The sequence below is a fragment of the Parambassis ranga genome, chromosome 19 (assembly GCF_900634625.1).
Source record: "Parambassis ranga chromosome 19, fParRan2.1, whole genome shotgun sequence".
NCBI classification, from domain to species: Eukaryota; Metazoa; Chordata; class Actinopteri; family Ambassidae; genus Parambassis; species Parambassis ranga.
Window position 1 is genome coordinate 22,730,660 of NC_041039.1, and position 13,337 is coordinate 22,743,996.

General features: G+C 44.5%; 2 protein-coding genes across 2 annotated transcripts; both read left to right on the top strand.

The window, feature by feature from the left end:
- Positions 1 to 2,912: 2,912 nt before the first annotated feature.
- Positions 2,913 to 4,843, top strand: bet1l (Bet1 golgi vesicular membrane trafficking protein-like). Its single transcript, XM_028431296.1, has 4 exons — positions 2,913 to 2,963; positions 3,360 to 3,445; positions 3,581 to 3,637; positions 3,771 to 4,843. Exons 1-4 carry the CDS (start codon positions 2,945 to 2,947, stop codon positions 3,936 to 3,938), a joined length of 330 nt encoding a protein of 109 aa, XP_028287097.1. The 5' UTR covers positions 2,913 to 2,944; the 3' UTR covers positions 3,939 to 4,843.
- Positions 4,844 to 5,127: 284 nt separating this feature from the next.
- Positions 5,128 to 11,594, top strand: deaf1 (DEAF1 transcription factor). Its single transcript, XM_028432161.1, has 13 exons — positions 5,128 to 5,616; positions 6,143 to 6,240; positions 6,438 to 6,564; positions 6,635 to 6,784; positions 6,876 to 7,015; positions 7,520 to 7,585; positions 7,664 to 7,708; positions 7,820 to 7,943; positions 8,054 to 8,182; positions 10,138 to 10,430; positions 10,522 to 10,620; positions 10,839 to 10,928; positions 11,113 to 11,594. The coding sequence occupies exons 1-13, from the start codon at positions 5,430 to 5,432 to the stop codon at positions 11,212 to 11,214; spliced, it is 1,650 nt and encodes a 549-aa protein (XP_028287962.1). The 5' UTR covers positions 5,128 to 5,429; the 3' UTR covers positions 11,215 to 11,594.
- The last annotated feature ends 1,743 nt before the right edge of the window (positions 11,595 to 13,337 follow it).

The window sequence follows — 13,337 nt, forward strand, 5'->3', positions numbered from 1 at the left end:
GCCTGACGGGGACTCTGCAACTGTAGAGGGACAGAAAGAGAGAGAGAGAGAGAGACAGAGAGAGATCAGGTCTTCCAGTGACCCTGAGGGAAATGAGTAGAAACATCACCACATAAAAGGAAGGACAGAAAGGTCAGGTCTATTTCTGGGGAGGTGGTCATTTATAATTACATTTCACATAATGGGCTTTAAAAGTTCAGCTTTCGAATGTAACTTTTTAACACCTATACGTGAGAGAAAATCTGTTCTCTCACTTATAGGTAGATAGGAATGTTCTTTTTTCATATTACAGAATAGATGTAAATTTGATCAATAATCAGCTCGGAGGTAGATTTTAAATGCACCTAGAGGGCTGAAAAAAACAGGGCACATAGACAGGTAGTTAAAAAAAAGGAATCATTACTCGTGTCAACAATTTTTGTGTGTAGATATGATTCACAAATTTGATATTTTCTCCAAAACCTATGAGAGTGTAAAAAGAAAACAGTGGAAAAGCTTGAAATCCTACTTGAAGCAGAGGATATTTTTTTTCTGTTTTGTCAGAGGACAATCATGTATACAGACTGTAATCCTTCATAATGCTGTATTTGTTCCCAACCTTTTTCCACTTGTGTTATATAATGTCAGTGATTTTAGTTTAAGAACAGCTCTGTTTGCTGTTTCTTGTTCTGACAATTTATTCTCTCCCGTAAAAATAAACAAAATAAAACTGATGAAACTCAAATCATCATCTTCACGCATGTCATTAGAAGCCAGAAGCCGTTTATTTAGCTACAGAAAGCTCCGTTCTTCACATAAACTGTTGACTGTTTGTGAACAGGCTGTGAGGTGTAGAGTTCTCGTGTGTGAACAGAAATCCTTTATATTTGTTCCTCACAGGTTGCGACCTCTGTGCCTTGAGCTGTAATCTGTGTCAATCAGTCAGCCCAGGCTTAATCTGAGCGAGAGAGAGAGAGAGAGAGAGAGAAGCAGCCTGTTTAGGGCTGATGGAGGGAAAGAAAAGAGCTACTCAGAGCAGGATGAACAGAAGTCATGGCCGTCAGGTCACTGTACAGAACCAGAGCTGCACTGTGATCGACGGTGGAAGCAAACACGGAAATTCAGTTTCTATGGTCATGAAAGCCAGCTGGAATTTTATTTTAAGATATTCTCATTTGATATGTGACTAATTAACTAATTATTGCTGCACTGCATAACTGAGCTAAAGAGGCAAATTATCTCCGCAGGCAGATCCTCACACTTCAGAAACACATCCATAATAAAAACAACAACACCTTGTGCCTTCATTACTGCAGCACTTAGAAGAAGAAAGGCTGTACTTACAGAAACTTCCCCCATCGCCTCCTGTTAGCAGCAGCAGCAGGTATTAGTGGCAGTCCGATTACTTTGAGCAGCGTCACACTCACAGCTCCAGAAACAGCCCATAACCCAGCCACAGCTCCTCAACCGGTGGTCTGCAGACCTGCTCCAAGACCGCAAATTTACTCCCAAACTAGCGCCGTTGTTCAGAAATTTAATTTGACCTTCAGCGAGCTCACAGCCACAAGCAGCACTCCATCGGAGGAAAAAACAGGAGCTGGCTAAATGATTATCTGAGGAAAGCCTTGCTTAATCTAATTAGACAATCTGTGGCTTCAGTGAGCGCCAGAGAGACGGCTGCTGCTGCTGCTGCTGCTGCTGCTGCACCAGCTCCTCCTGGTGAGAGGGACACACCAGGTCTACAAACAACAACAACATCCACACCGGCTGCTGCTGCAGCTCCTCCTGTGTGTGGATGCACACAGGTTTACACAAAATCAGTGACCAGGAGACAGCTTCAGAAAACCCCTGCAAACATCCTGACAACTAGGGAGCACTAGTCTGGAAGAAAAGCTCCAACCTCACTCTGTGTCTAAGAAAACTCCCCAGAAATCAGCTAAAAGCACCTTCACTGTGTCAGTGTTTAAGTTGTTTTCCTTTGTCACACAACACTCACACTGCCTTCCCTCCCCCTCCTAGTCCACACTGAGTACCGGTGATGTAAACTGACGTTACACACACGTGACACACACACACACACACACACACACACAGGTGGATTACAGCACACAGAGACAAAGCAGGATTAACTGAACACACATCACACACACACACACTCAGACAATGATATCACTCTTTCACATTTGCATTATAGTAATTTTACATTGGGGCTAGCATGACCTTTGACCCAACACTCTAAAGAGGTCGACCCCAGCAGGACAGGAGTGTAAGGACCTGTTGAACAAGCAGGACCTGGTTTCATATTCATATTCAACAGGACAGTCATGATACAAAATAATTACTTCCTACAGTGATTAGGACATTTATACTTTGTTCATCTTCTCTTACTGAATTTCTAACATTCATTTTGACAGTGTGGTCATATCAGCAGGTTGTGTAGCTACAGTGTGTCTGTGTTGCCACCCAGTGGTCACACATAAACGATATATTAGACCTTGTCTGTCACATTTTCTGCAATCTACTTTTGTCTCTGATGGAAGAAAACTCCCATGTTACTGTTAATAATGTGCAGAAGGGACGAAGTATTCACAAGTTAAAGTTAGCATCACTTGTCAAACGATAGTAATGAGATTTTTCCATTGTGTTTCCAATTATAGCTCAGTATAAACAAACAAAACTCCTTTCTAACAAAGTTAGAAAGTTAGAAGCGATTAATAAAACAATGTACAAGGCTTGAATTTGAACCTAAGAGAAATAGTTCTAAATTAAATACAATTAAAAAAACGTATTAAACAGTATTGACGAACTACATATAAAACATATTATAATATTTGTATTTTATAAAAGTTTGCGTTAGCAATACATGGTAGAAGCGTCTAGTCAGCCATAAACCAAAGAAGAAGAAAGCTTGCGTCTACTGATCACGTGTTGTGTCAAACAGCTGATCGTGACGTCAAACACCAACATGGCGGACTGGAATAGAGGTATTGCATTTTGTTGACACGTATTCACTTCCAAATCCTCCGCCGTGGGTCATCTCCAGACGGACACAGTTAGTGTTACGGTCGTGTGAACTCCTTTAACTGAAATACCAGATCACACTAGCGGCGTGTTTGCCGTGTGGAGATGTTTGTACTTAGAACGAAGCTGAAGCTTAGCTAACAGGCTAACTAACTAGCTGTGGAAGCTACAGGTTACACGTCCTAACCTTAAACACGTCTGGACAGCTATAAACGTTAGAGCTGTAAAGAAAATATTACTTTTCAACTTAAATCTATTTCATACTGTGTGTCTGTAAAGCACTTGACCAATGCATAAATTGTGCAAACCATATCAGGCTGCTTTGCTTAACCGATCCTGTTATATCAAATGATTTTCAGGTCATGGCTCTGTGGACGACGTGCTGGATGCTGAAAACAAACGGATAGCCGAGAACCTGGCCTCCAAAGTCTCCAGGCTGAAATCTGTGCGTTACTCCATTTTTACAAGGATTATTGATTAAAATAAACTAAAGTGACAAACAAAAGTTTTAATTCATCAAGATATTTCTCATAAGTAAACTAAGTAATAACTTGATGTGTCTTGTTTCTGTATGTGACAGCTGGCATATGACATTGACAGAGAGGTTGACGATCAGAATGAGTACCTTGACGGCATGGTGAGCTCTTCCTGTCTGTAAAAAATATGATTAACCTTTTAATTTAAAAAAAAAAATCTGGTTTCATTTTATCTTTGTGAAAAAATGTTGATCTTTCCTAAAAGTCTGCAATCTGCCATCCTCTCTCTTTCAGGACTCAAACTTCCTGAGTGCAACTGGCCTGTTGAGCGGCAGCGTGAAGCGCTTCTCCACCATGGTCCGATCTGGGAGAGACAACCGCCGCATCCTCTGCTACGTCTCTGTGGGCCTGGTCTTTGTCTTCTTTGTGCTCTACTACCTCGTCTCCAGGATCCATCGATGATGCTGGTGAAAGCCAGCTAAGCCAGAAACTGGTCCTGATGTGGAGCTGAGACTGTTGTATCTTATCTTATTATGCACCAAAGTGAGAAAACAGACAGGACATGGACAGAAAACATTTTGCTGAATTTTTGGTCTGATCAGCTAGATGTGGCAGCATGCTCACCAGGGGAGACTTTAGCAGGCAACAATATGCCCTGACTGTGGGGTCTTCTTCAGGGTGGTGGCGGCGGCCTTGTCCTATCCTGCAGCATCCAGGAAGTCCTCATCTGGGCTAAGATGGAGCGGGGCATGTGGTACAGCTGTAAGAGATTTTGGAGCAAGGGTTCTGGTATCAGACCACAAACTCATTTTTAGTTGTATCTGTTTACACTGCAGAGCTGAGGATTTTTGTGTGTCGGCTCTTACTGTTTTTGTTTATTATTATTTCATGAAGCAAGAAGGAACATCTGTCAGGACAGCAATAGAACATCTCATCAGCTTATACCAGGCCACCTATTGCATTATTATTTATTTCCTGGACAGTCAAACAAATTATATGATCTGCAAAATGTTTATTTACTTTCCAAGACCCAGGATCTTTTGCATAACATTACATTGGTTATTCAGCTCTATAATTTTAATGTCTCATTTTTATCTTTACTAAACATTAAAATGAAACTATTGATCCATAACAGTCTTAAGTAAGACAACACCCTATAACATCAGTCCTATGATCATACATTATTAAGCTGCATGAATTCACTATGCATTTTTTCATTTGCACCTGTCCCTCCCCTGTTAATACTTGGATGGTTTTAACATTCAGTTTGTGACTGAGACTGTTGGAGAGACGTTCATCCTCTCTTTGTTGACATTCCAGCTTTTTGGGCTCCTGAGCAATGACCGCATGTATATGTGCAATAAATCATTTTACTTGTATTGAGGATAATTGCTATTTTTTACATGGTTATATCTTTGTATTATACAGAGCATATCATAGCTGGTGCTGTTAGTAGTTTTCAATAATAAATCTTTAACAAACAGCTTAAAATTATTATTTGATTTTTAGTCTTCAATGCAGAAAATAACAAAAAGAAGAAGTTAAACGTTCTGATTAATTAAAATTTAATATTTTTATAGTATGAATAAATCGAGAAATTGCATCATGTATTCCAAGCACTTCACTAAAAACAACCCTGTGTATTTGGAGTTGGTGCAGTTCCTTTATTGGCCACCGCGTGTCGCTTCGGGTCGACTCGTGTTCATTCGCCACTTTTCGGCGTCTCAGACTTCATGGAAAAAACAAAACAACGGGCGGCCGCCCCCTCGCCGGATTAGCTCGCTTGATCCCTTTGCGTTAATTTTGCAAAGATTATTATTGATTTTGTACGATTATCGCGTTTCGTCTTCCGGGTTCTTCTCCGGTTCGTTCACAGGCTCCTATGCGCTGCTCGGACCCTGCTCTCCCCCGCGGCTGCTCGGTCACATTCGGCTCTTGTCGTTCGACGGAAGAATGGACGAAGCGGACTCGGCCACGAAGGCGCTCGTGCTGGATGAACCGCCCGTGGAAGAAGAAGTGGGCTCGGATACCGAGTCGGAGGCCGAAGTCCCCACGATGGCTGTGATGGCGGAACCGGAAAACATCGACATGGGATCCGAGTCCCTGCCGAACCCAGACGAGGCCGAGGATGCATTCGCAGGTAAGGCGGGCTCCAGTTAGCAGCAGCAGGCCGCTGCTGCCCGGCTGTGGCGCTAAAACACACTGTTAGCATGAAAACTATATAGTAAAAGATTATGTGCGCGGCCAAACTCCATTTAATTATTGTGTTAATTAAACAAAATCGAGCATATTAATATCTATTATTACATAAAGTAGCACTAACACTGCTCTGTTCTCAACATCCAGGGTACATAACTAGTTCAGTGTAGTGATCACTGGTATTATTGACTGGATGATGCAAAGCAGACAAACTGAAGAGTGTGTTGTAACAAATAAAACCAATACTAAGATATTAATTAGTAATTTATTTCTCAATTGATACAGATAAACTCAGCAGGGGAAGCATCAGGCTCATTCACTGGATATAAAGCAAACATTTTAGTGGTTAGAAATGAGAAATTCCGTAGTCTACTGATCCTGATGATATGTATTATATGATTTTCATCCCTCCTGTTGGATCTTTAGTAATCAGAGAATGTTATATTGGATTATTTGCTGCTGATCAGAGGTGAGAGCGGTGACGGTGAGTGATGTTCAAGCTGCAGAGGACAACGTTTTCACCACAACGGTCGCCACGTCAGGGAGCCTCCCTGAACACGTGCTGGTAGATCAACACACACACACACACACACACACACGTGCACATACATGTGGTTCTGTAGGTAGAATCTTTGCTTTCAAATCAAAGTAAACGAAGACAAAAAACCCCAAAATGATCAATACACATCTGAGGAGCTGAGGAGTCAGGAATCAGTGCACCTGTCTGCCCTCTTACGCTGCACCTCCTCTGTGTGTACACAGAGCGGGAGGACCACCCTCCAGCTGGGTGAGGGTCTCAGTGCTCAGAAGGCGACTCTGATTGTGGTCCACACTGATGGCAGCATTGTGGAAGCTGCTGGCCTCAAGTCTGCGACCACCATCGCATCGGGTACGTAGACGTGTGTAAAAGCACTGATGGCGTCCATTTTTAATAAACTGAATTTAACTGCGTCCCTCAGGTCCACAGACTCCACCCACCCCTCTGTCTCCATCCCAGGACAAGGACTCCTGCTCCAAGTACAACTGGGACCCCTCAGTCTACAACAACGAGCTGCCGGTGCGCTGCAGGAACACCAGCGGGGTCTTATACAAGAACCGACTGGGATCAGGTGATGTTTACATCGCCAGTTAAAAAAAATGACTGATGTGTGTTTCTGTAATTTGTACCGTTGCTGATGGTGTTGTCGTTTTGTTCTTCAGGGGGTAAAGGTCGCTGCGTCAAACACAACCAGCAGTGGTACACTCCCACCGAGTTTGAGGGTCTGGCAGGAAGAGCGAGCAGCAAAGACTGGAAGAGGAGCATCCGATACGCTGGAAGGCCTCTGCTCTGCCTCATACAGGTACCACCTACCTAAAGGACGTAAATATTTATATATTCACTGCCTCTACTCTACTTCATCAGCTGTAGAAAGCCTGCAGAACTGAAGTCATGTCATGTTACTGCTGGTCACATGTGAGTCAATCATTGCCTCCTAGTTGCAGGATGAAGTGCAGAATCTTTTTACAGAACTTTTTTAGTGCAGCCCCTTTATTTTTGGTTATTTATTTCAACAATACATGCGAATAAAGTGGTTTCCACCATCTTTAATTGTATGAAAGGCTCATTTTAGGTGTAAACTTATCTGAGTCGGCCCTCCAGCAGCATTTTATGCAGAGACTCCCAGCCGTGGTGCATTCAGGTGTCTGACGTGAGTCCGGAAAAAGTCTTCACTTCGTCTTCCTCCCTGAGATAGACACAGATTTAAAGAAACACCATGTCATAAAGGAGGATGAGAATTTAGGGACCATCATGGCTGATATGTGGATGAAGTTCCTTATAATGACTTCTGAGGGTGTGTTTTTAGGAGCGCATCCTGAACCCCCACGCTGCCTCCTGCACCTGTGCAGCCTGCTGTGATGACCTGACAGTGGTGAGTGATGTTTCAAAGTATGATTTTGAAAGCAGAGCCTTAGTGTGACTGACTTAATTTCTGTGTTTTTCTCTTTAGTGCTCAAAGGAGGGAGAGTCTCTGGCAGCGGAAAGTGTCACTGTGGTAAATTCAGCTTTTTCTCTCCCACTGATTTTTACCTGTGATCTGTATGATCTTCTCCATGTGACTGTAGTATAAGTCAGACTTCATCTGTCCCCTCTGTGACTGGTTCAGACGGGTCCAGTCCGCCTTTTCGTGCCGTACAAGAGACGGAAGAAGGACGCCGAGCCTCTGGTCATACCGGCAAAAAAGGAGCTTCCTGCCACCAAAAACATCACACTGACTCCAGGGACCACATGTACGTCACGTGACCTCAGGCCGATCTGTTAACAGAAACAGAATTTAGCACGTGCAATGAGATTGAAAATGTTGCAGTTTATAGCTGACAGGTCCGTCTGCTTCCAACAGTCACAGTGTCCCCGACGGGACAGTTCACCACTGCTGGCACCTTGACCTTTGACCGGACTCCAGCAGGCGACGCCACCGCCATCATCTCAGAGGGCTCGGCACAGAGCGAGGTGTTCGCCAGCACCGCAGGTACAGTGTCTGGGATCTTTTTTTCAGCCCTGAAGGTTGCTGCTTGTGTTACTCTGAGGGTGAATTGTGTGTCCTGCTTCCTGCTTGTGTTGCTGCAGCAGATCAGTGGTCATACACTGACTTTGGTTTCTTTTCCCTCTTTAACTTTTTTGTCCATCTGGGACGTTTAATGATCCGTAGAGGGGATTTCCCACAGTCCTCTGCATCCTCCCTGACCGGCTGCCTTATTCATCATCCTATCAGGCATCAGGGAACCCCACAGCTGCACTCTGATTGGCTGATGTGTAGCAATAACGAGCTCGCAGGAGCCGGCAGCTCCGTGGGTGTGTCCAGCACACCGTGACGGATGAGGCGGCATCACCGCCTGCATCCCAAACAATTTTCTCTCCTCCACACCTCACCACCCTCGACTCCGACCACGAGGGCTGTTGATACCTGGAGCAGCAGAGTTATAAACATCTGTAGTCTAAATGCAAGGTGATTTAACCAACACACACAGTGTGTGTGTGGCCCACGGCTGATTTCAGCTGACTGCTGGGCCGCACACACACACACGCACACTCACAGCCAGCACAGTCATCCAGCTGTCAGGACTGTCTCAGTGTCCTTCACCCCGAGGTTAATGAAGCACCCTGGGCCTCTGTGGCTGTGTGCTTCAGATGAGAGGTTACTGTATGTCAATTTAAATCCACAGGCTCAAAATAAATCTGTCAAACTGACCTTAGCATTCAAACAGAGCCCCAGTTCTTCTCATGTTGTTTTGACAGGAAGATAAATGCTGATGGTGTTTATTTTAGTTCTGCAGCAGAACAGTAGGGGGCAGTGAAGTCTATAAACTACTGAATAGTTTACAAGACAGCAGCACAAAGATGTATGAATAATATGTATTGATAGACATCAAAAAGACTAGTATCCATGAGGAAGATACCTGTACATGATTAAGATCTAGTCAGAATCTGGTGGACTCTAGAGCTGCTGCTCATATGCTACATATCCTAGGTCTACATTTTCCACATTGGACGGCTTAATGTGGGGTTTTTGGTGCTTTTTTATAAGAGCAGCAGATGGGTCAGAGGAGTCAGACATCAGTAGGAGGAAGAGGAGGCTCTGTGCAGAGCTGCTGGGGTCTCTGTCTGCAGCGTCCACAAACATCTGACCGGACAGCATTGGTCCAGCTGTAGAGCGGTACTGGGTCGAACAAAAAATGATCAGAACATCCCTCTAAATCATATATTTAAGCCTTACTATTATTAATGTAGCAACCTTACTTAATCTGCTGCACGGGGGCCTAATGCTGTCAGGTAGCTATTGGGTGCATCCTGTGCCCTCACATCCTGGTTATATTACAGGTTCCTGATTTAAACGTCTCATCCAGGTTGTAAAGAAATATGGAGGCTGAGGCTGGGAAATGAAAGTGGCGCCATGAGGCTGCCTATAAAAGTGAGCAATCCCCATAAACCTGAATATGAAAGAGTCAAGAGAAACAAATATGTTTGGACTCTGTAGGTATGTTCTCAGGGCAGCTGTGCAGGGGAGGACTGGCCTGATTGTGTATTTTACCTGAAAGAAGACAGAGCAGTGACGTAAAACAGGGTTAAGTTTTCCTGTGGGAACACCCACGCACCTTTTTCTCAGGACTTGTTAAATCACAGTCAGAGATGGATGTCGGATTATTTTCGGACCGGTCTGGTCTCACCGGAGCTCCGAGCCTTCAGCAGGTTTTAAAACAGTGTCTGGTATCTAGGTCAGCAGGGAATGTATGGAGCACACACAGACACACTGACCTGGATATGCACTGCTTGGTTTGCTGTGCTTCTCCGTAACGTTAAATATGTTTCGCTTCGGGTGGTGAAACAGGAGGTTTGATCTTCATTCATAGCCTGTGGTCCGATTCACTCACTCTCCTGCTCTTTTCTTTGCCTCATGAAATGTGCCTTCTTCTTCTTCTCTCTCAGTGTTGACCGCTTTGCCGGCATTGGCCATGACCCCTCAGCCGGTTCAGGCCAAAGTTGCGATGGCTGCCGCGGCGCCGTCTCCACCTGCGGGGCTGGTGACCGGCCTGGAGGTGGGGCCTGTTAGCGGGGCGAGCCCCACAATGAGCGAGGGACAGAAGAACACCTGGCTGTACCTGGAGGAAATGGCCAACACGCTGCTGAGCAACGTGCAACAGCTGAAAGCTCTGATCGAACAGGCCAAGAACTCTGCAGGGGAAGCAGGAGGGGTCAAAGGTCAGGGAGGCAGGAAGGAGGTGAGAGCACACACGGATCACACAGATTTATCATCATTGGAAATAAAAGGGGGGAAAAAAAGCACTGTTACTGTTGCTTGTGTGCGTTCAGTGTGGACTCAGTCAGACGTTTCAGAACCAGATCACGTTTCAACAGCCGGATGACTCGGACTCAAAGAGGAGCTCAGACATCACAGAGATCATCATCAACGTATGTCACACACAGCTTATACACACCACAGGCTGTGAGTGAAATATGTAACAATCATAGTGCAAAAAAAGATCAGAAGATGTGAGGCGCTGATAGACAAACAGTTTTTTATCCCTAGCTGTGCTAGCTGTTCCCTCCAGGCTGTGTGCTAAGCTACGTTTAGAGCTCTGTCCTCTTTAAAAACTGACTTCCTGTTAACTGTTCCTTTGGTTCTGCAGCAGATGTGTGTGAACTGTGGTCGGGTTGCGATGAGCGAGTGTACAGGCTGTCACAAAGTCAACTACTGCTCCACCTTCTGTCAGAGGAAGGTAAGACGACTTTTCTACTGGATAATCTCAAATTATATTGTTAATTTTAATAATATGAACTATTACAGCTAAATTTCTGTAATATACTTGTATCGTAACTTAACAAATATGATATATTTTTAACAATATAACGGCGGATTTTGTTTTTCTGACCTTGTTGAAGACTCTTTTTTTGCCTTTACAGGACTGGAAGGATCATCAGCACACATGTTGTCAGTCAGCAGGAGGCATGACTGCTGCAGACGACGAGTCGATCACAGCCATGGACATGGACAAAGTGAAGTGAAGGAGAAGCAGGCCCCGCCCACAGCGAGAGCATCAGTTCAGAAGATCTGCTGAGCTGTAAAAAAAAAACTGCACATGTGAGGTGAAGTGATGGAGCTTCAATACAGACTTTTATCTCAGCAGCCTCTAGTGGACTGTAGAGGAACTGCAGCTCAACAGACCTCAGGCTGGTTCAGGAGACATGGAGTTATTATAGGTAATTATCTCTACATGATAACTAAGACAGTCAAATAAGTTAATTTATGACATCGTTCTACCAGCTATCAGTGTGTGTCGGAGAGTCCACATGTATTTATTTTTTGACCAGTGTTTAATGATAAAGTATTTACTGTCTGGTGTTCAGTAAATATTATTTTATTTTTAATAAATAGTGCTACTTCATTTATGAGTCGAGTGTGCTTATCAAAGACTACACTCAGAAGAAGGAGGCGTCCACGTGCAGCCCCCAAGTCATCAACAGTTTTTTCAACAATCGACAATTATTACAACCGCTGTGATGGAGCAAACAACAGCAAGCTAGTAAATAGCATTAGTACTGACGCTAAAACCTGCTTTATTAGGCCGTCACCAGCAAAAACTCGCCCCGTTTGTCTGATTGTTCCATGATCTCATGGATTTAAGCTCCTCTCAGCTTCTCTGCTTCTGTTTAATTCATATTAAAATACAGATTTTAGGATTTTTATTTTTATCCAACCTGAGTCTCAGAGGGAAAAAGGCTTTCTTTCTCCTCCTGCTGCCATCACGCACATCACATTTAGCTTTTATCTCCAGCTTCCTGTGTTCAGGATTCCTGCAGCAGTCAGGTGATCAGTTAGAGTGACTCCTGATGAATCATTTCAGACATTATGACATTTGATTGGTGCTTTGCCTCAGGCCCAGTGGCGCTCAGGTGTCTGCTGCTGCTGCACGCTGACAATGAGAAGCCCTCCACCCCCACTTCCCGAAGGACCAGACATTTCCACCAAGGTCACCTGAAGTGTGGAAGTTTTTACATACAAAGCAGTGTTTCTTCATGGTTTTACAGCTCCTCGGTCAGCTGGTCTGTCTGACTGTGTGTGCGTGGGAGTGTCCAGGAGTTTTAAAAATGATCCTCGCTGTCAGCCTGTCGTCTTTTGACTGATGACATCTGCTGAGGAGCTTTTAAAGCTTCACATCTGTTTATCGTCTCAGACTCTACGAGATTAAACTTTAATGTCCCTCAGATGTCTTTGTGGAGGTCCAGGTCCTGCAGGGGCCCTCATCAGTGTGGACTGACTTCATTTGAAGAGCAACTTAACTTCAGCTCAACAGTTTTCTGTCAGACATCCATCGTCGTCAAATCAAATCATACAAAGCAAAACACAAGCTGTGACGTCAACCCACCGCTCCACCAGTGAGAAGTAACTACAACTAGTGGCATCACTGACTGTGAAGCACTGACAGTAAAAACTATGGACAGAGCTTCCGTGACGTCACCCTTTTGTTTCTGAAGAGCCGTTGTAAGGCTCGGTGGGAGGCTCCGGGATGCTCCAACCGCCGCCATGTTGACAAAGTGGGCGAGCACAAGCGGAGTTTTAGGCGGGCGATTGCAGAAGCAGGAAACCCGTGCTGTGATACAGCAACCGCCTGTCACTCAAAGCAGCAACACCCATAATAATACGTAAAGTTAAGTTAGGAGCAGATTCCCCTTTCAACCTCTACTGTACAAACTCTGGCTACACATGGCGTCTTTTTCCCACATGGCAACACTCATAACGTGGATATTTTGGCCTCACTGTTCTACACTAGGTGGAGGTGGAGGCATGAAAGTGCAGTTCCGCATGTAGCCTCTAGGGGCTGTCTCCAAAAGTGAGTCAGTCCCCATAGACCTCCATGTTAAAATGTCCAAGTTTACAGCAGAAATCAACACATGTACAGCCTGTTTTTGAACCAGGCTGTAAATGTCTCTAGCAATATAATTCCCATGATGATTGGGGAATGATCATCATGGGGATGATTGCACTCATGCTCCACTTCTTTGCCTGTATTTGGAGTAACTGTGAGTCAGACGCTGCCAATATGGCGACAGCCAGAGCCTCCGCCTCAGGCTGCTCTGCAGGAAACCCACAGACAACACCACAGAAGGTTCGTCTTGACCTTCAGCTT

Coding starts and splice junctions, on each gene's coding strand:
- bet1l (XM_028431296.1), top strand. Junction 3,446..3,580: donor AAGTCTCCAGGCTGAAATCT/GTGCGTTACTCC, acceptor TGTATGTGACAG/CTGGCATATGACATTGACAG. Junction 3,638..3,770: donor ATGAGTACCTTGACGGCATG/GTGAGCTCTTCC, acceptor TCTCTCTTTCAG/GACTCAAACTTCCTGAGTGC.
- deaf1 (XM_028432161.1), top strand. CDS start 5,430: ATGGACGAAGCGGACTCGGCCACGAAGGCGCTCGTGCTGGATGAACCG. Junction 6,241..6,437: donor GCCTCCCTGAACACGTGCTG/GTAGATCAACAC, acceptor GTGTGTACACAG/AGCGGGAGGACCACCCTCCA. Junction 6,785..6,875: donor CAAGAACCGACTGGGATCAG/GTGATGTTTACA, acceptor TTTGTTCTTCAG/GGGGTAAAGGTCGCTGCGTC.